The sequence below is a fragment of the Leuciscus leuciscus genome (genome assembly GCF_965113295.1).
Source record: "Leuciscus leuciscus genome assembly, chromosome: 1".
Taxonomy (NCBI): domain Eukaryota; kingdom Metazoa; phylum Chordata; class Actinopteri; order Cypriniformes; family Leuciscidae; genus Leuciscus; species Leuciscus leuciscus.
In genome coordinates, this window is record NC_138725.1 from 33,335,390 (window position 1) to 33,357,420 (window position 22,031).

Here is a 22,031-nt window from a genome sequence, read left to right on the forward strand (position 1 = left end):
CTCAAGTTTAACCCGTCCGTCCGTCCGTCCGTCCATGTAGGATGTGTGCGACAGCACTGCAGGGTCTCTGTCCTCATGAGAGCTGAGATGCTGCAGATCCTGCTACAGTTTCATTATAGAGCTTCAGTGCAGTTTCATGTTTCTAGATTTCATATCCTCACTGCAGAATATTTCATGCATTTATTTCTGTTGCAGAACAGATGGAGAGACAGAAACTGGTTTGGCGTCTCTGTAAGTGATGCTCGAGTCTCCAAACACTGAAGATCAGCACCATAAGCAGAACTTCAACATGTGAATGAATCATTTAGATAAAGATTTGTTCATGACAGACACTGGAGAAACTCTGTGAGCTTCAAACACACTCACACTCACCAACAAATAAAGTGCAATAAAACATTTTGAGTACAACAAAAAAGTGTCCTGAGTCTTTTATTATAATCAGTATACGTCAGGGATGGGCAGCTTCGGTCCTGGAGCGCCACTGAAGCTTTCTAGTGAAGACTTTGATTTGCTGGTTCAAGTGTGTTTGATTTAGGGTTGGAGCTGAACTCTATGGAATATCATATCTGCCAAAATAATAAATAAATATACAAATGAATGTAGAAAAAATAGATGTATTATCTATACTTTTATTTCCTAGTAATGTATAATGGTATTTTTTTCCCCCATATGTTATTTCATTTTTGTATTTATGTAGTTATTTATGTCTTTCAGTACATTTATTTATTTTCACACTTTTACATTTCATCATCCGTATACAAATTAAGGATGTGTGTTTTATACCTCAGACAGCAATGTGACAAAGGTGAAGCTTTGAGGCCACAGTGTGTGAGGGAAAGATTATATAAAACAACAACACAAATCAGGAACTCCACCCTCTTACAACACTTACCAGGAAAAGACTGACTTGTTGTTTCTCCTGTCATACTGACTTTAATGTCTTGACAAAAGCAATGAAGAATCAGCAATCAATGAAGAACTAAGAGGAAGAATTCCCAAGAAGGATTGGAAACGTTTGTTTCTGAACATATCTTTGTGACTCTTGTGTTTTTGTTTTTCATTTTTGAAACCTTGATTCAGAAAGTGAAAGTAAAGTTCAGATTGCTGGAGCTCAAACAGAGAAAATGGCTTCGCTATCTGAAGATGATTTTTCTTGTCCTGTTTGTCATGAAATCTTCAAGGCTCCTGTTGTTTTATCATGTAGTCACAGTTTCTGTAAAGAGTGTCTTCAACAGTTCTGGAGAACCAAGAAAACTCAGGAGTGTCCTGTTTGCAGGAGATTGTCAAGACATGAGCCTTCAAATAATCTTGTGTTAAAAAACTTGTGTGAGTTGTTCCTGAAGGAGAGAAATGAGAGGCGTTCATCAGGATCAGAGGAGATCTGCAGTTTACACAGTGAGAAACTCAAACTCTTCTGTCTGGAGGACAAACAGCCTGTGTGTGTCGTGTGTATTAATTCACAGAAACACGACAATCATAAATTCAGACCCATCGGTGAAGTGGTTTCATCATATAAGGTAAGACGGATTTTAAAATGAGGATAAACACTTAAAGGGATAGTGCATCCAAAAATTATAATTCTGTCATTAATTACTCAACCTCATGTCGTTCCAAACCCATAAGACTCATTGCCAAACAACATTGCTCAAAAGATTGCCCCTGTGTATCATCACCATAAGACATCATCTTCGGAACACAAATGAAGATAATTTTTTATGAAATCTATCAATCGAGTCTTTTAAAAATGTTGGACTAATCTGCTCAATTCATTTGGATTCATTTTACTATCTCTTCATCCATGTTTGAAGCATCAAAGTGGTAGTTGTGTAGACTGTCTATGAAGGGAGTGAAAGCTCTCAGATTTCATTAAAAAGATCTTTATTTGTGTTCCAAAGATGAACAAAAGTCTTAAGGTTATGATAGACTGGGCAATGTTGCCATCAACGGAGAACCAGGTGAGACACAGTGAGTCCCACGACCGATCTAAAGTATCCAGATAGAAATTTGTTGCCCATTCTCAATGGGTAAGTGCTCAAGCAACAATCGCTTGACAACATTGCTCAAAAAAGTTCCCTTTTGAGAACGGTCACTTCGTGTTGCGTTTAGCTAGACGCTATGGGAAAACTCCTTTTCTCGAGAATATTGAAGCCTTTATTTTAAAACGCAGTGCAGCTGCACAGCGAACATAGAGCAGAGCTCCTAGCTTGCCATTGGCTGTGCTACAGCAACTGCACATCCTATGGTGAGGCGGCTGAGATGTGCAAACCAATCAGGGCGCTTCGCGTCAGAACGTGTCCGAGCCCGCCAGAAGGGGCGTGGCTTATGACTATATAAGCCCGGCCAGCTCGCCATAGAGTCAGATTTAATCTCCTTCAGCGAAACTTCACATCGTTGACTTCTCCAGAGATCTCGTCGTTGAAATGCACCTTGCAGCGGAATGAGCGACTTGCCAGCTAAGCAAATTCAGAGGACCGGCACCGGCACCGCCTCGCTGAAATTGCTGTTAACCTGCAGCTATCCGGCGAGAAAGAAGCCTATATCCTTTTCAAAGCTTTTCAGCGTGTTCGCTGTTGCGACACCTGCTTTAAGAGCAAATTTCCGAGAGCGTTGTTGCAAATGCCTCTCACTAACTGTCCCACGTGTGGATCCCCTCTGCACAACGGTGACAGTCACAGCGAGTGCGTTCCGTGCCTGGGCCTCGCCCACAACAGCTACACTCAACCAGGGTGGCTGCCTACACTGTGACAGCCTTCCCATCGCCATCCTGCACTCGCGGCTATATCCTGCACTTCGACTCTATACTGATGAGAGCGCGCCTCTCGCCAGAGCTGAAATCAGCACCATGGCCCATACCACTGAGGAAGAACCTCCTCACGCAGGCGAACGGGTCAATCTGGCATAACCGCCCAAACCTGTGGGCCCTACACTTATGACCCCTCAATGGGTACCTGGGGACCTCCCAGAGGGAGTCCAGAACACCATAAGAAAGGCTAGAGCTCCGTCTACGAGACGCCTCTATGCCTCTAAGTGGGCAATGTTCACGAACTGCGGCACTGCTCGGGGTGTAGAACCAGCTGCATGTGAGTTACATCTAGTACTCTCTTTTCTACATGAGCTGCTGGACGCAGGCAGGACCCCCTCCACGCTCAAAGTATAAGTGGCAGCCATAGCAGCTTTCCACGCTCCCGTGGCTAGTCAATCCTTGGGAAAAAGCGATCTCATCATTCGTTTCCTTAAAGGGGCCAGAAGGCTTAAGCCGCCTCGGCCCGCCTCTGTCTCCTCCTGGGACCTCTCTATGGTCCTCAGGGCCCTGAAGGGGCCCCCGTTTAAGCTGCTTCAGTCTACAAGCCTCAGGCCGCTCTCCCTAAAGACAGCCCTCCTGCTAGCGCTGGCGTCAGTCAAAAGAGTAGGCGACTTACAAGCACTCTCCTCGAACGCATCATGCCTGGAGTTTGGGCCCAACGACTCCAAGGTCGTGCTCAGGCCAAGGCATGGCTATGTACCTAAGGTGCTCTAAACCCCGTTCAGAGCCCAGGTTATTTCCCTATCTGCTCTTCCCTCATCCGAGGAAGATGAAGACTCTGGTCTGCTCTGCCCAGTCAGGGCTCTCAGAGTCTATTTGGAGCGCTCCACAGCGTTCAGACAATCGGAGCAGCTCTTTATATGCTTTGGCGGCCGCACCAAGGGTAGGCCAGTCACTAAGCAGAGGCTATCGAGATAGATAGTGGACGCTATCTCTCTAGCTTACGCCTCTATGGGCCTTCAGTGCCCCATAGGCATGAGAGCCCATTCTACCAGAGGCATGGCCTCTTCTTGGGCCTGGTCTGGTGGTATTACCAATAGAAGACATCTGTGCGGCGGCAGGTTGGTCCTCACCGTCCACTTTTGTTAGATTCTATAAGCTCCAGGTCCCTGCTTTACAAGCACGGATACTCTCTGTTTCGGGCTAAGGCCCTAAAAGCTCTGGAAGTATTTTTCCTTATGTTCAGGTTCTGGTCACCCGTAACCTACAGGGGCAAGCTTGTGTTTCTGTAAACTCCTTTTGGGGCCCGGGACTCTTCCCTGGCCCAGGGGAGTTCATAGCTTCCATCCTATGCTTTTCACATTGTGCATGTGCTCAGAGCAATAATATGGGGTGAAGTAAAGTGGTAGCACGGCGTTTTACAAGGGGTTCCCATAGCGTCTAGCTAGACGCAACACGAAGTGACTGTTCTCGACAGGGAACATATTCGGTTACTAATGTAACCTCAGTTCCCTGAGAATAGGGAACGAGTGTTGCGTACCCTGCCGTGCTACCACATCGGTCGGGTGTTTCGCTTCAGTCGATTTAACCTGACTCTATGGCGAGCTGGCTGGGCTTATATAGTCATAAGCCACGCCCTTCTGGCGGGCTCGGAAGCGTCTCGTAGCGCTGGTTCGTACGTCTCAGCCGCCTCGCCATAGGATGTGCAGTTGCTGTAGCACAGCCAATGGCAAGCTAGACGCTCTGCTCTATACTCGCTGTGAAACTGTACTGCGTTTTAAAATAAAGGCTTCCCTATTCTCAGAGAACCGAGGTTATGTTAGTAACCGATTACGTTTCTCCGTGTATCATCACCTTTACGGGATAGGAACGACATCAGGGTAAGTAATTAATGACAGAATTTTTATTTTTGGGTGAACTATTCCTTTAAGATTATGTATTACATAAAAATCTCTGTAATCATATTAAATCTCTTGTATCTTATATATTTTCACTTTAAATTATAGGATGAGCTCAATACAGCAGTGAAGTCCTTACAAGAGAAACTTCAACACAATGAAAACATCAAAGGAGAGTTTGAGAAAACAGTTCAACACATCAAGGTGAGGATTGACTCAACTGACTTTTTCACACATATGATTAGAACAGCTGAACTGATTTGTCTGGCATAATTATATGTTCCTTTATCGACTGTAACACACACACACACACACACACACACACACACACACACACACACACACACACACACACACACACACGCAAACAAACACAAATACACACAAGTTGGGTTTTCATGTTTATGGGGACTTATGCATAATCATTTGCATAATGAACAAACTGTATCCCATACCCCTAAACCTACCCATCACAGAAAGCTATCTGCATTTTACATTTTCAAAAAAACGTCACTTATAATGATTTATAAGCTGTTTTCCTCATGGGGACCAAAAAATTTCCACGCAAGGACAAGGACTTCGGATATTGCCATCTTTGCGGGGACAATTTGTTTCTTATAAGGTAGAGGTTACCTGAACAACACCCACACACATAACAAACAGACACAGACACACACACACAAGGCTGTTTGTGTATAATGTTGATCAAGCCCAGTGTAAGCTGGTTCTCTTACGAGAGGTCTCTCGCACTGCGTAAGATATCTTACGCTAGGGGAAAATCCTTTTTCCGCGAGATACTGAAGCCAAAAATTATCCTTAATTTTGTAATAATGCAAAATGCGTTGCGGCAGCATGCAGACATAGGCGAGGCACCTTGCGCGCCTATTGGCTGCTCTGCGGCAACTGCAGCAGCCTATCGAGCGAGGCCTGGCGTGACGCCAGACCCAATGAGGGTGCTTCGCGCCCGCTGCGTCACGTCCCGCCGAAACGGGCGTGGTCTAGGCCTATAAATACCGCTCGCAGGCAGCTATTATCTGATTTTTCATCCTTCAAGCGAAGCACACGCATCGCTGGAGCTGGAGAAGAAGCCGCGCCGTCTGAGAGAGAGCACCTTCAGCGGGACGAGTCACTGAAGTCGCTGGCTGCGCCGCCTTCCTTGCCTTCCTGCTGTGCTTTCCGGCGCTTATATCCTTTCATTACTCTGTACTCTGTGTGTGTGTGTGTGTGTCGCCGCCGCGACACACATTCTAAAAGAGCTAGCGTCTTTTTCAAGATCCCTTCCTGCGGCTCGTGCAGAGCCACACTCAGCGACGGGGACCGCCACGTTGTTTGCGTTTCCTGCCTGGGTGAGGAACATGCCGTTCTCGCGCTCGCTGACGGCGGCTGCCCCGCCCGCCGCGGTCTCGCGCCGTAGAAAGCGCCGTGCCCAGCGGGTCCCGGAACCTTCCCCCAGCCGCCAAAGCTCGCCGGTTCGCCCGCCTGCTTCACCGGCTTCGTCAGCTTCTCTTCCTGATGGACAGCGGCCGCTGTCTGCCGCGGCTTCCGTCGACATCGCTGACGAGGAAGCCCTGCTGGGAGAGGATGATTCCTGCTCTATCCTGGCATCAGGCAGTGAGGATTGGGCGGGCTCTGAGGATCCCGCGCCCCCTGCCCGCACATCGTCAGGCAAGAGAGCGTCCATCGAGACGGAGCTCATGCGGATACTCGCACAGGCCGCGGCAAGCCTCGGCCTCGAGTGGTCTTCGCCCGAGCAGCCCGCTCACAACCGGCTGGATGGCTTTTTCCTGCCTGGGGAGCGCGCTTCGCCTGCGTCCAAACCAGCGCCCTTTCTTCCTGAGCTACACAAAGAAGTCGCTAAGTCTTGGAACAGAGTGCTATTCAGCTAGAGTGCGTCCTGCTGTTTCTTTGGCATTCTCTACAGTTGACGATGCCAAGAACAGGGGATACCTTTCGCTGCCGCCGGTCGAAGAGGCGATAGCGGCCCACTTATGCCCGCCCTCCGCTGGACGGCGCGCTCAGCTGGCCCTACCCTCTAAAGCTTGCCGCAAGCCGGCTCTACTCCTCGAAATGGTCAGTGTTTTCGGGCTGGTGCACAGTACACAGTACTCGGGCTGGTACAATCCGGCCTCTATCCAATGCCAGAGGAGAACTGGCCCCCGACTGAGCCTGGGTTCTCCCAAGGTTTTTTTTTTCTCCATTAAGGCACCTGATGGAGTTTTAGGACACCATTAGGTCACTTGATGGAGTTTTTCGGTTCCTTGCCACTGTTGCCTTTGGCTTGCTCAGTTGGGGATATTTTGGGGATATTTAATTTAATTTAATCAATCAATAAATTCCTCTTGAAACAAACTTTGTTGTATTATTTTAATTTAATACTGTGAAGCTGCTTTGATGCAATCTGTATTGTGAAAAGCGCTATACAAATAAACTTGACTTGACTTGACTTGACAGCCCGCGGCGTGTCACCCACAGACTGTGGAGTGATGGAGGTGCTTTCCTTCCTACAAGAGCTGTTGGATAAGGGCAGGACCCCTTCCACGCTCAAAGTTTATGTGGCGGCTATAGCAGCATTCTCAAGAACAACGCTTGGTCAGTCAATAGGAAGGAACGATTTAGTCATCCGCTTCCTTAGAGGGGCTAAGAGACTGAATCCTCCCAGACCTCCCTCAGTCCCCGTATGGGACCTTTCTACGGTTCTGGAAGCCATGAAAGGTGGACCATTCGAGCCTTTACAGTCAATTGATCTGAAACATCTGTCTTTCAAGACTGTGTTTCTGCTGGCTCTCGCTTCAGTGAAGCGCATAGGGGACTTACACGCGCTCTCTGTGAGCGAGACGTGCATGGAATTTGGGCCTAATGACTCAAAAGTTATACTCAAACCTAAGCACGGTTATGTTCCGAAATCCCTCAACACACCGTTTAGGGCGCAGGTTATCTCCCTGTCAGCCCTACCGGTCCCTGATGAGGAAAGAGACGCGGGCCTCCTTTGCCCAGTCAGGGCATTACGAGCTGATGTGTCTCGCTCGTCTGTTTTCAGACAGACGGAGCAGCTCTTTGTTTCGTTTAGCGGGCGTTCTAAGGGACTAGCCGTGTCGAAACAGAGCCTATCCAGATGGATAGTTGATGCTATAGCGCTGGCATACACCTTCAAGGGCATGCAGTGCCCGGTGGGTGTCAGAGCGCACTCCACGAGAGGCATGGCCTCTTCGTGGGCCTGGTCGAGTGGGATTGCCTTGCAAGATATTTGTACGGCGGCGGGCTGGGCCTCCCCGTCTACATTTATAAGGTTCTACAACCTAGAGGTTCCCGCCCTGCAGGCCAGGCTGCTGTCGGTCTAAGTTAACCAGTATTATCTGACCTGATGCTATCAGCTCAGAATGCTGCGTCTACTGAGCACAGCTCGATGATCAACAGTGAAAAGCAGTAGCACGAGATGTGCCTGGGCAAACTGTGTAAGACCCACATTTCCCCATCAGTTCAGGCCGTACCCCGCCCTGTCTGTATGATGAAATTCGCGTCTAAGCGACGCTGCCATATGTGGAAGAGTGCGGCTTCGTCCCTCCCTCTTCCCGGACTCCCTGTGAGTTCCCTGGGTGATTGTGCACTATATGAACCCCGGGCTTTCGCCCTTGGGTCTTTGGTGTCAGATCTCAGCACGCACGGCGTTTTGCATTGGGTCCCCTAGCGTAAGATATCTTACGCAGTACGAGAGACCTCTCGTAAGAGAACGTACTCGGTTACTAACGTAACCTCGGTTCTCTCTAGAAGAGGGAACGAGAACTGCGTATCTTGCCGTGCATGCACACGCTCTGGTTGCTTCGATGATGATAAACCAGATAATAGCTGCCTGCGAGCGGTATTTATAGGCCTAGACCACGCCCGTTTCGACGGGACATGACGCAGCGGGCGCGAAGCACCCTCATTGGGTCTGGCGTCACGCCAAGCCTCGCTCGATAGGTTGCTGCAGTTGCCGCAGAGCAGCCAATAGGCGCGCGAGCTGCCTCGCCTATGTCTGCATGCTGCCGCAACGCGTTTTGCATTATTACAAAATTAAGGATAATTTTTGGCTTCAATATCTCGCGGAAAAAGGATTTTCCCCTAGCGTAAGATATCTTACGCAGTACTCGTTCCCTCTTCTAGAGAGAACCGAGGTTACGTTAGTAACCGAGTACGTTATTTAGCAGTGGGCGGGGCTAATGCACCAGCACTAATCATATTGGCTAGCGCTCACCTTCCACATTTTTATTTGAGCGAATTTGTTTTGAAAAATGCAGACAATGTGATTAATATTCATGAAAACATTAGTGATGTTTATTCTGCTTTCAAAACATAATTAACAAAACCCAGAAACATTTTCTCTTGGCTTTTTTTTTTTTTTTTGGCATAACAAATGACAAATGATTACAACATCCAGAGAAAACTAATGTTAAAATGCCAAGAGTCAAACTGAACTAAAGCAAACACTTATTATCACTATAATGATGACATCCAGCAAAAGGTGTTCATCACTAATGCTCAATCATTACTCAGTTAATCACTTAATAATCTCATTAACTTCAACACTGCTTGGATTATACAGTATAAACACTGACCCCCGGTTTTACACACAAGACTTAAGATAGTCCCAGACTAAAGTGCATGTTTGAGCTGTTTTAACTGAAAGCAACTTGCACTCATATATCTTAAAATATGTCAGTGCCATTGTTTTGTCTCAAGATTAAATTTTTTTTTATGCATGTTAATAAAAGCTACTTAAATATCCCAATTAAACTAAGGTCTAATCCTGGCTTAATCTAAACCCTGTCTGTGAAACCAGGCCTGTTCATTTAAAACTGGGGGGTTTGCTGTGTAAGGTCTTTTTAAATGAAAATATGTTATGTTCTGTTAAAATAATTCATTGACATCTTAAAAGTTTTTTAAAAGTTTAGTTACTATACTTCCAATGATTGTGATTTGATTTCAGTCTCAAGCTGAGCACACAGAGCGTCAGATTAAACTGCAGTTTGAGAAGCTTCATCAGTTTCTCAGAGATGAAGAAGAAGCTACAATCACTGCACTGAGGGAGAAAGAGGAGCAGAAGAAGCAGATGATGAAGGAGAAGCTGGAGGAGATGAACACACACATCTCAGCTCTTTCACACACAATCAAAGACATGGAGGAGATGATGAAAGCCAGTGACATCTGCTTTCTGAAGGTCTGATTTCACATAATTGATCGATTGATGATTGATTGATTGATTGATTGATTGATGATTGATTGATTGATTGATTGATTGATTGATTGATTGATTGATTGATTGATTGATTGATTGATTGATTGAGTTCTTGATGATAAATGTTGTGTTTGTTCTGCAGGAGTTTCCAGTCTCAATGGAAAGGTGAGTGATCTGCTGGTGTCTCTGGTCTCTCTGGTTCTGATCCAAAGCCACTGCAGTTCTGACTCCTGAATGTTCTTCCAGAGTCCAGATCTCACAGCCGGATCCACAGATGGCTTCTGGAGCTTTGATTCATGTGTCACGATACTTGGGCAACCTTCCATTCAGAGTCTGGAAGAAGATGCAGGACATCGTCCAAAACAGTGAGTCTGGAGAAGATCTGTGCTGTTACACACTGGAAATCATGCATGGGTTTCTCTTGTATCTTGATTTTTCCATGTTTCAGAAACAATGATGAGGGTCTGTTCAGATAATGATGTGTTTACCAGAAGAACCTGCTTCAGTTACTTAAAATATGAAAATTATTATTCATTACAAAGTCAAACACATCAGACAGAAACAAAGTATTTAAAACAAATACACGGGACATTCTACCAGAAACGTACATTATCTGTCCTTGAATTGTTACAGTGAATAAAAAAGTATTTCATCCAAAAATTTCTAAAACTGGCTCATAGTTGATTTCTGTGAGTTGTTCTGTAAAGGAATATGTCATTCATTAGGTTCTCAGATATTTTTTTCTTTATTAAAAACACTTTTGAAAATTACAAATCCTGTCCATGCCCTTGTCCTCAGCCAAATTGGAGCTACAGCTTTCATAGTTTTGTTATGCTACAAACTGTTATTTAAAAAAAAACAACTCATCAATAACAAGTTTAAGCTGTTATCATTCACATCAACTGATCAAAAACATAAAATTATATATAAATTCTACAAATAAATTCTATTTTACAACTGTCCCCATGTTTTGGTCAGTCCTGTCACGTTTACATAAAACTCTACATAAAATGTGTGAAATACACCTTTAAGGGTATCACTCAGAGGAAGTGACATCATTTGACCCAGGTGAAGCTTACATTGATTAAGGCTGAATTGTTTCATTGAATTGTATGATTTTAAGCTTGTTTTTGTATGTTTTTTTTAGGAAGACGAGCTAAAGGGTCAGGCCCTGTCACGGTTAAACATTCCAGAAAATAATGAAAATGTTTTAAATCCAAAACATGTCTAAAAAGGTTATTGAAATTCCTTGCTTGCATGTTAACAGTTTTTATGCTAGCATGCTAGCAGGCTGAGTAATGGCAGTTTACAATGGCCAACCGTCAGGCCCTGTCACATCAGGCCCTGTCACATTCCTGTGTGACACGGCCTTACAAATTAATGTTATTGTTCTTTTTTATTACATTTATTGCATATGTTATGTATTTAACGCATGCAATAGTAAAATGAAGGCCAAGGTGCTTGATTTTTATACAACTGTGGCCATGGAAGTGATTTAAACACCTAAATTCAATTATTTGGAGGGCTGTCCCAATACTTTTGGCAATATTATGTATGTCCTTGGCTGAATTTTACCATAGTCTAATATTACTTTAACATTAAAATTATAATAATAATTTAAAAAAGAAATGCCAATCAAAACTTAAATAAAGAACACAAAACATAACTTTTTCTGCATCATCAAAATCCTTAAAGTCAGTCCTGTCACAGTACCGTCAGTCCTGTCACGCCATGGTCAGTCCTGTCACACAGGAAATTATGATAAAAGTGTACTATTTGAGGAAATATTAATTAATTAATCTCTTTAACTGTGTAGATGAAGGTGGGGGTATATATCCACTACTATGTTTTTATAAAAATCTCCTATGTAAAGGTAGTTATTTTACAACTATATGAGTGCCTGCGGGTATTCTGTGATTTTGTGTACTACAGTTGACCGAAAAGTTACTTATATTTCTTAAAGGAATTATAAAACCATGTTAGATACAATCAGGGACATGTGATCAATAAGAAAATGCTATCTGTATCAAAGAAATTCATTAGGAAACCATTCTAACATATACAAATTTGTCTGTGACAGGGCCTGACATTTTAGGGGTGAAATGCGTATAAAAATGTATTTTATTTAATCATAAAAACATGCTGAGATGGGATGATATGTGTTTCTCATAGTTTAACATGTCCTCCATATGTCTCAACATTCAGATTTAAGAAAAATATATTTTTTTCCCCAAGATTTTTTAAAGTGGAAATGTACGTTTCTGGTAGAATGTCCCACACACACTTTAAGACCCAGTTTAATGAAGATCATCAGATGATGCTGAACTGAATTTTGTGATTTTAACTTTTCCAAATTATAAGTTTCTCTTGATGAGACAAATGTTTGAATCACACATTTAATGTTTGTCGCTGATGCCATTAAACACTAATAATAAAAATGAGTGTGACTCTAACAACACTGACAGTGATCAGAGGAAAATGTCTGATGTGTTTGATCAAAAGGACGAGTGTCATAATTTATAATAATCTGTGTTCGGTTCACTCTTGATCATAATATGAACAACAGAACAAAAGCATCTGTTGATTGTGTCTCATCAGCTCCTGTGATTCTGGATCCAAACACTGCATATCCAGATCTCATCCTGTCTGATGATCTGACCAGTGTAACATACAGCGGGAACAAACAACCACTTCCTGATAATCCAGAGAGATTTGACTCTCTTTACTGTGTTCTGGGTTCAGAGGGTTTTAACTCAGGAAGACACTGCTGGGATGTGGAGGTTAAAGAGAGTCAACGCTGGAGTCTTGGAGTAATTACAGCATCAAACCAGAGGAAGAGAGGGGTTTTCTTTAACACTGATGTCTGGTATGTGCGGTATAGGCTGTCTGGGTCTGGTTTTCGTGTTGAACAGGATCTTGATCGTGTGAGAGTTGATCTGGACTATGACAGTGGAACGGTGTCATTCTCTGATCCTGTAACTAACACACATCTACACACATTCACAACCACCTTCACTGACACACTCTTTCCATTCTTCTGTTGGTTTTCCACTCTGAGGATCTTACCGGTTAATAGTCAGTAAAAGTTACATCTGTAAGTCTGGATCGACGTGCTTTCATCATGTTTCCAATATTTAATTCATCTCACATAAGTAAGAGTGCTGTTGATCTGTGATTGGGCTGCAGCTGATCACATGACTGTTAGCTGATCACATGACTGATATTTACAGCAACACTCACTCTCATATTGCTGTTATACTACAGATCAATAAACAAGTAGTTAGAAAGTTCATTCATCTAAGATTAATACATTTGTAAAATAATTGTGTTCATAGGGTCCGTCCCATCTTGTCTGCTGAGGTGAAGTTAATATCAAATCACAAATTTTAGTCTCAATATATCCAGATATTTTCAGGACTTCAAACATGGAAAAGCTGCAAATATCAGGGAATTTTAAAATTGTAATTGCCTGAAATAATTATGAAAAAAGTTATGGTTTATATACATTTTTATTCATTACACAATACTTAATCAACTGTTCAATAATAGATCATGACCAATGCGAAACACTGATGTGTTGCGAATCCCCGCCTATTTTAGGGGTCACATTTTTAGGTTAATCGCCATTTACCCAATTATTTCAGTGAAGTGTGTCACTTCGTTCATTTTCACATGAAAATTGTATAATAGTATAACATGCACATTTTCAATATTTGTTGTAAATGAATAATTATTTCAGTTATAGAGGTTAAATAATTTGTTTAGTGATTCATGAGAATCACTGAAATCTTTTAGTTTGACAGTTTCAGACCAATTTTTAATGATACCTTGTATAAATTAACAAATGTGGGATTGCATGATTTCTTTGGTATTTTCAAAAAGACATTAAATGTTTGTCTTGATATTGTTTTAAAGCATGGGGAAAAAAAGGTGTAGGAACCCTGAAATTTGTTTAATTTTAAATATATATATATATATATAATCTCGTTCATCTGTAAATCGATATGTCTCCCCGTAATTTAAGCCCTGATTTTCTCTAGTTCTGTCCCCGGTATCGTCAATGTGGTTGAGTTAGGTTATTCTCCTGAGTTTTCTGTTTTGGATTTATTAAAGATTGTTTTTGTTTCTCCAATCCTTTTTTGTTCACTTTATTACACCCACACGTGACATTAGAATACTTAGCAGAAATGTAAATTTAAAAAGTACTAGTACCTATTAAGTTCATGCTATTTTTAGTCTAAAAAGTTACTAGTAACTAAAAAAAATAAGTAGGCCTACTAGTTCAAATTTTTCTTAAGTATAATTAAAAAGAAACTAATAATAAGGAATAAGAAGTATCTTTACTTTTTAGTATCTTTAAAAAGGCATTAGTACCTGAAGAACAAATAAGCACTAGTAGCAAATTAATAAGTACTAGTACCTAATGGAATATATACTAATATCTAAAAAATAAGTAGTAGAATGAAAATAGACACTTTGTTTAAGGATTAAATGTTAAAACGGCTTTCCATAAGATGTGGGCATTTATTATACACTCTCAAATATACTGGGTTGTTTTAACCCAAATTTGGGTAAAATATGGACAAATCTAGCAAAAGGGTTAATTTTTTTAACCCAACGGATGAGTTTGTCCATATTTCACCCAAATTTGGGTTGAAACAATCCAGCATTTTAAGAGTGTAATGATAGTGGTGAGATCCTATAAGCTTCATGCCACACAATTTTTGCCCATGCAGGCAATATTTGTAGTTATTCTTTGTGGGTGTGTAATTTAGGGGAGATTACATTAACTACATTATGATACTGACATAGAAAAACCTGATTCTGTTAATATAAAATTGCCCACAGTTTTAATATTACTTTTATTGATTTGTAATTCACAGACAACTGACAGCGAGTCATGAACAGATTAAAGCACACAAACCAACATCAAACCAAAATCAACATGTTGAATTACAGACATGTTATAACATATTGCTGAAATAAAAAGTGTAAAATCTTACATATTAAGATTAGTAAGTCCCCTATTTAGAAAACTTGAGAACAAAGGGTCCAAAGCAGGGATAATAACAAATCAAACTGCTCTCATAATTTGCAAGATTATCACAATGGTACATATGAATGAAACATCCTAAACGGGCGTTTCCTTAATCTGTGCCATGCGATATTCCTTCACAGCCTTCTTTGTATTCAGGTCTGGCTTCAAGTGTGATATCTGTAGCACATCTTCCGTCAGTGGATCAGTACTGCCATGCCTGAAATAATAATGCAAGTCAAAGATGTCAAAAAAACCCCTTCAATTTCCCCCCCCCCCCACACAATAGTCCACAGAGGTACTTTGATATCATATGTTTCTAATGTAGATCTGTCCAATTGAAAATATCAGTTATATCTAGTAAATGCATCAACTTAATCCTGGGAGAAAAAAAAAATATATATTCCAGAATAATCTGCTTTATATTTAAATATACTGTTATGGTTAACATTCCAGATTAATACAACTTACTGCTTCAGATGATCCTCAATAGCACTGCGCTCATACACCATTCCATCTGTAGTTTTCACTGGATCAACAAACAACTTGTGTGACAGAGGACAAGTCAAAGTAGGAGGAGTGACATTTTTCTGCAACTCTGGACCAACATATTTCTAGAAAAGAAAGAAAAAATATTAAGAATATACTTACTCTTTATGTAAAAAATAAATAAATTGATAGTACTGTAAAAATCAAGCACATGCGTGTCTGTATATCACGGTTTGCTGTTTTTAAATGTATGAGTTAGTAGTTACTGCACTGTAAAACACATATGAGCAATAAGTTATGACAATGTAACTTAATTTATCAAAAAATAAAGTGCAATAAAACACAAAGTGTCTTGAGTCTTTTATTATTTTCAGTATACGTCAGGGATGGGCAGCTTCGGTCCTGGAGCGCCACTTGTTACGAAACGGCTCCGAGACTCGAAGGTGAAGATCCAAATGCAGTTTATTTACAGAGTAGTCGTACAGGCAGGGTCATCAACAGCGAACAGATCAAAGGAGGAAACACAGAGAATATTCAAAGAACAGGCAGAGGTCAGGGCAGGCAGCAATAATCAGAGTCCAATAAACAATCCGAGTCAGGCCAGGCAGAGAAACGATCAGGAAACGGTGAAACAGTCCAAGGTCAGCAAAACAAGAATCAAACACAGGTAAATAACGCTCAGAAATGTAGTAACAGTAAAACAAGACTTCGCAGTGAGGGTGAGAATGTGTGAGACATAAATAGTCCATAGAATGAGGATCAGATGTGACTGTAATCAGGAACAGTGCAGGTGAATAATGCAGTGTAGGTGTATGAAGTAATCAGTCCAGGTAGATGCAGGATGGGAAATGTAGTCTGTGAGTGAATATGATAGTCTTATGTGGAGTGCCCTCTGGTGGCTCTCAAGGGCACTCCAGCTGGTGACCGTTACATAGCCCCCCTTTAAGGAGCGGATTCCAGACGCTCCTAAAACTGTTCAGGAGGGAGGTGGAGCGGAGGCGGACCCGGGGGCGGGATGGAGGGCCAGGCCCGTGCAGCGGAAGAGGACCTGAAGACTCCGGCAGGGCGGAAGGCCAGGGCGGATCAGGCTGTGCAGGCGACCAGGGCGGAGCGGGCTGTGCAGGCGACCAGGGCGGAGACGGCTGTGCAGGCGACCAGGGCGGAGACGACCCTTCAGGCGGCCAGGGGGGAGACGACCCTTCAGGCGGCCAGGGCACAGGAACAGACACCGGCTCAGGAACAGGAACAGACACAGAGACAGGAACAGACACCGGCTCAGGGACAGGAACAGACACCGGCTCAGGGACAGACACCGGCTCAGCGGCGGCCATCTTGTCCTGAGACACTGGCTCGGCGGTGGCCATCTTGTTCGAAGACACAGGCGTGGTTTCGGCCATCCTGTCCGAAGACACAGGCGTGGTTTCGGCCATCTTGTCCAAAGACACAGGCGTGGAGTCGGCCATCTTGTCCGAAGACACAGGCGTGGAGTCGGCCATCTTGTCCGAAGACACAGGCGTGGAGTCGGCCATCTTGTCCGAAGACACAGGCGTGGAAAGAGGAAGAGGAACAGATTCAGTCTCGGCGGGACGAGACTCTTGACGGGCGGACGTGACGTGAGGCTCAGTCTCTGGATCGGCTGACGTGACGTGAAGCTCAGTCTCTGGATCGGCAGAAGTGACGTGAAGCTCAGTCTCTGGATCGGCAGAAGTGACGTGAACAGTCTCTGGATCAGGATCAGTGCGCTCTGAGCTTGACGGGACCAGCTCAAGGGCTTTGAGCTGGGCAGGACCAGTGGCGAAGAAGGCTGAGCGCTGGGCAGGACCAGCAGTGAAGAGGACTCTGAGCTGGCTAGGACCAGCGGCGAAGACGACTCTGAACTGGACGGAACCAGCGGTGAAGGCTCGGTGCTGGATGGGACCAGCGGTGAAGAGGGCTCAGTGCTGGACGGGACCAGCGGTGAAGACTTTGTGCTGGCGGGCATGACGCATACTGCTTTGGTCTCAGCAGATTTGGCGTGAAGTGCGGGCTCAGCTGGACTGGCGTGAAGTGCATGTCACAAGTTTGTCCTGTCTTGTTTTGCACTTGGGTGTTTGTTATGTTGAGCCATGTGCTCGTGTTCATTGTTAGCCCCGCCCTTCTTGTTATCTTGTTATTGGTTTAATTAATTCCACCTGTTGTCATCGTTACCTTTTGTTTGCCTCCCTATTTAGTCTCCTTGTGTCTGTTGTACTGTGCTGTTACGTTGTCTAATGTTCTTGTGTTTTGTTCCTAGTGTTTTGATCTGTTTAAGTTTTGTTCTAGTGTTTTCCCCCACGTGGGAGTTTTGTTTGTACCTTTTTGCTTGTTTTGTTAATTAAAGTCTTATCTTGTTTTGCTGCATTTGAGTCCTCGTTTATGTTTCTTGACCGTATCGTGACAGAACGTAACAGCCATTTGAGGACTCAGCAGCATGGATTATCGCGGGCTTTCTTCTACCACATGGGACAGAGAGGAGTTTAGAGGAACCAGGCTGGCTAAATTCAGGGGAACTCGTGGAGGACGTAGGGGAGGAGATACGAGAGGTGAGCACCGACAGTATTCTCCAGTTTGGTCATTCTTTGACCACGGACCGGCGAGGTTCAGCCCCGAGCGTCCTTCATCACCTGTTCCCGTGGTTCCAACGCCGAGGGTTCCAGTGATCTCAGTGCCGGTGGTCCAGAGTTCGGGGGCTTCAAGACGCAGGAGGAGAAGAAAGACCGTCACGCCTGCCGAGCCTGTGTCTTTGGACAAGATGGCCGTCGCCGAGCCTGTTCATGTCACACCTGCCGAGCCTGTGTCTTCCGACAAGATGGTCGCCGCCGAGCCTGTTCATGTCACGCCTGCCGAGCCTGTGTCTTCGGACAGGATGGCCGTCGCCGGGCCTGGGTCTTCGGACAAGATGGCTGTCGCCGAGAGTGTTCACGTCACGTCTGCCGAGCCTGTGTCTTCCGACAAGATGGCCGCCACCGAGCCTGTTCACGTCACGCCTGCCCAGCCAGAGATCGTTCATGTCACGTCTGCCCAGCCAAAGACTGTTCATGTTATGCCTGCCGAGTCTGTGTCCCCTGACATGACGACTGCTGAAACATTGTTGAATTATTTTTCAACGCTGTTTAATATCCTGGAGGTTCCCGGGAAGGTTCATATCACGCCTGCCCAGCCAGAGATGGTTCATGTCGCGTCTGCCCAGCCAGAGACCGTTCACGTCACGCCTGCCCAGTCAGAGACTGTTCACGTCACGCCTGCCCAGTCAGAGACGGTTCACGTCACGTCTGCCCAGTCAGAGACTGTTCACGTCCCGTCTGCCCAGCCAGAGACTGTTCATGTCCCGTCTGTCCAGTCTGAGACTGTTCAGATTACATCTGCCCAGCCAGAGATGGTTCTAGCCACGTCTGCCCAGTTGGAGACAGATCAGGAAATTCCCATTCTCATGGCCGGGGGGGCACTGACCGGCTATTTAGAGCGTTTAGCTCGGATCCTGGAGACGCCTTTCAAACCTTTAGTGTTTGTTCCTGAACCGGAGCCAGTTCTTATGCCTGATCCGGTGGTGTCTGTTCCAGTTCCTGAGCCGGAGCCAGTGTCTGTTCCTGAGCCGGAGCCAGTGTCTGTTCCTGAGCCGGAGCCAGTGTCTGTTCCTGAGCCGGAGCCAGTGTCTGTTCCTGAGCCGGAGCCAGTGTCTGTTCCTGAGCCGGAGCCAGTGTCTGTTCCTGAGCCGGTGGTGTCTGCTCCTGAGCCGTGTCTGCTCCTGAGCCGGTGGTGTCTGCTCCTGAGCCGGTGGTGTCTGTTCCTGAGCCGGGGGTGCCAGTTCCAGTTCCAGTGCCTGAGCCGGTGGTGCCAGGTCCAGTGCCTGAGCCGGTGGAGTCTGTTCCAGTTCCTGAGCCGGTGGAGTCTGTTCCAGTTCCTGAGCCGGTGGAGTCTGTTCCAGTTCCTGAGCCGGTGGAGTCTGTTCCAGTTCCTGAGCCGATGGAGTCTGCTCCTGAGCCGGTGGTGTCTGCTCCTGAGCCGGTGGTGTCTGCTCCTGAGCCGGTGGTGTCTGTTCCTGAGCCGGGGGTGCCAGTTCCAGTTCCAGTGCCTGAGCCGGTGGTGCCAGGTCCAGTGCCTGAGCCGGTGGAGTCTGTTCCAGTTCCTGAGCCGGTGGAGTCTGTTCCAGTTCCTGAGCCGGTGGAGTCTGTTCCAGTTCCTGAGCCGGTGGAGTCCGTTCCAGTTCCTGAGCCGGTGGAGTCCGTTCCAGTTCCTGAGCCGGTGGAGTCCGTTCCAGTTCCTGAGCCGGTGGAGTCCGTTCCAGTTCCTGAGCCGGTGGAGTCCGTTCCAGTTCCTGAGCCAGTGGAGTCTCCGCCGTGGCCGCCCGAGGGGTCTTCTCCGCCCTGGCCGCCCGAGGGGTCTTCTCCGCCCTGGCCGCCCGAGGGGTCTTCTCCGCCCTGGCCGCCCGAGGGGTCTTCTCCGCCCTGGCCGCCCGAGGGAGAGTCTGCTCCGCCCTGGCCGCCCGATGGACTCTCTGTTCCGCCCTGGCCTCCAGAACTGTCCATTTTCCCTGCCCCACCCCGGTCTGTCTTTTCTGTTTCCCCTGTCCCACCCTGGTCTGTCTTTCCTGTTCCCCCTGTCCCACCCTGGTCTGTCCCTCCCGTCCCACCCTGGTCTGTCTTTCCTGTTCCCCCTGTCCCACCCTGGTCTGTCCCTCCCGTCCCGCCCTGGTCTGTCCCTCCCGTCCCGCCCTGGTCTGTCCCTCCCGTCCCGCCCTGGTCTGTCCCTCCCGTCCCGCCCTGGTCTGTCCCTCCCGTCCCTAGTGGAGCGTCTGGTAGCCGCTCCTTAAGGAGGGGGTTATGTCACAAGTTTGTCCTGTCTTGTTTTGCACTTGGGTGTTTGTTATGTTGAGCCATGTGCTCGTGTTCATTGTTAGCCCCGCCCTTCTTGTTATCTTGTTATTGGTTTAATTAATTCCACCTGTTGTCATCGTTACCTTTTGTTTGCCTCCCTATTTAGTCTCCTTGTGTCTGTTGTACTGTGCTGTTACGTTGTCTAATGTTCTTGTGTTTTGTTCCTAGTGTTTTGATCTGTTTAAGTTTTGTTCTAGTGTTTTCCCCCACGTGGGAGTTTTGTTTGTACCTTTTTGCTTGTTTTGTTAATTAAAGTCTTATCTTGTTTTGCTGCATTTGAGTCCTCGTTTATGTTTCTTGACCGTATCGTGACAGTGCAGGCTCTGGCTCTGGCTCGGCAGGACTGACGTGAAGTTCTGGCTCGGCAGGACTAACGTGAAGCTCTGGCTCTGGCTCGGCGGGAAGATACTCAGGTACGACAGTCTCGGCGAAACAAGATTTAGGCAGGATAGTCTCGGCGGGACGAGACTCATGCACGATGGCCCTTATGGCAACACGTGCTGACCTCAGCGGGGAATCGGCCACACTGGATACCAGTCCTGGACGGTAATAGACAGATCCGGTGACCAGCTTGATGGTTGGCATGATGAGAAGCTTCTCAGGCTGGACGGATGGGACATGAACTGATTCAGGCTCGGGGGGTACTGTGAGCTTGCAGGGTTCTTCATCAGCCAAGCCCACAGTAAATGCCAAACTGCTCAAGGAAAGGGCCAGGTGGATATACCCTTCTAGGGTCCAGCCGGTATTGTCATCCGGCATCATCTGAGCAATCTCCTCATCCAGTCCACTCCAAAACAGGTCCATGAGCTGGGTGTCATCTAATGACGCTAAGTGACAGCAAGCCAGAAAATCCCTCACATACCTCTCGATGGGTTGACCATCCTGATACATGGAAGATAGCCATCTTATTAGAGCTCCATTACTGACAGCTGCTGGATCCATATTTCGGCGAAGTCTTCTGTTACGAAACGGCTCCGAGACTCGAAGGTGAAGATCCAAATGCAGTTTATTTACAGAGGAGTCATACAGGCAGGGTCATCAACAGCGAACAGATCAAAGGAGGAAACACAGAGAATATTCAAAGAACAGGCAGAGGTCAGGGCAGGCAGCAATAATCAGAGTCCAATAAACAATCCGAGTCAGGCCAGGCAGAGAAACGATCAGGAAACGGTGAAACAGTCCAAGGTCAGCAAAACAAGAATCAAACACAGGTAAATAACGCTCAGAAATGTAGTAACAGTAAAACAAGACTTCGCAGTGAGGGTGAGAATGTGTGAGACATAAATAGTCCATAGAATGAGGATCAGATGTGACTGTAATCAGGAACAGTGCAGGTGAATAATGCAGTGTAGGTGTATGAAGTAATCAGTCCAGGTAGATGCAGGATGGGAAATGTAGTCTGTGAGTGAATATGAGAGTCTTATGTGGAGTGCCCTCTGGTGGCTCTCAAGGGCACTCCAGCTGGTGACCGTTACACCACTGAAGCTTTCTAGTTAATCTGAAGACTTTGTATTGGTATTTTTGTATTATGCATATTTTCCATTTATGTCTTTATGCATATATTTATACATTTATTTTATTTTCACACTTCTACATTTCTTAATCCGTGTGCAAATGAGGGGTGTGTGTTTTATCTCGACATATCAATCGCTCAGTGACAAAGGTCAAGCTTTGAGGCCACAGTGTGTGAGGGAAAGATTATAAAACACAACCATGTGATCAGGAACTCGACACTCTTACAACACTTATCAGGAAGAGACTG

The 22,031-nt window shown here is 45.5% G+C and overlaps 1 protein-coding gene and 1 long non-coding RNA gene across 2 annotated transcripts in view; one reads left to right on the top strand and one right to left on the bottom strand.

Annotated features, from left to right (window-relative positions):
- The first annotated feature begins 894 nt into the window (after positions 1–894).
- The window catches only part of LOC309495664 (uncharacterized protein), a 33,276-nt gene continuing 12,139 nt past the window's right edge, over positions 895–22,031 (top strand). The window contains exons 1-6 of the mRNA XM_082165481.1: positions 895–1,517; positions 4,750–4,845; positions 9,605–9,835; positions 9,996–10,018; positions 10,100–10,218; positions 12,452–12,928. Coding sequence (XP_082021607.1) covers positions 1,125–1,517; positions 4,750–4,845; positions 9,605–9,835; positions 9,996–10,018; positions 10,100–10,218; positions 12,452–12,928 — 1,339 coding nt within the window. The 5' untranslated portion in view covers positions 895–1,124. The remainder of the gene's footprint in view (positions 1,518–4,749; positions 4,846–9,604; positions 9,836–9,995; positions 10,019–10,099; positions 10,219–12,451; positions 12,929–22,031) is intronic.
- On the bottom strand, positions 14,687–15,678 carry LOC309478226. Its single transcript, XR_014198879.1, has 2 exons — positions 15,360–15,678; positions 14,687–15,108 (listed from the first exon to the last, which is right to left on the bottom strand). It is a non-coding gene; the product is annotated as an uncharacterized lncRNA (long non-coding RNA).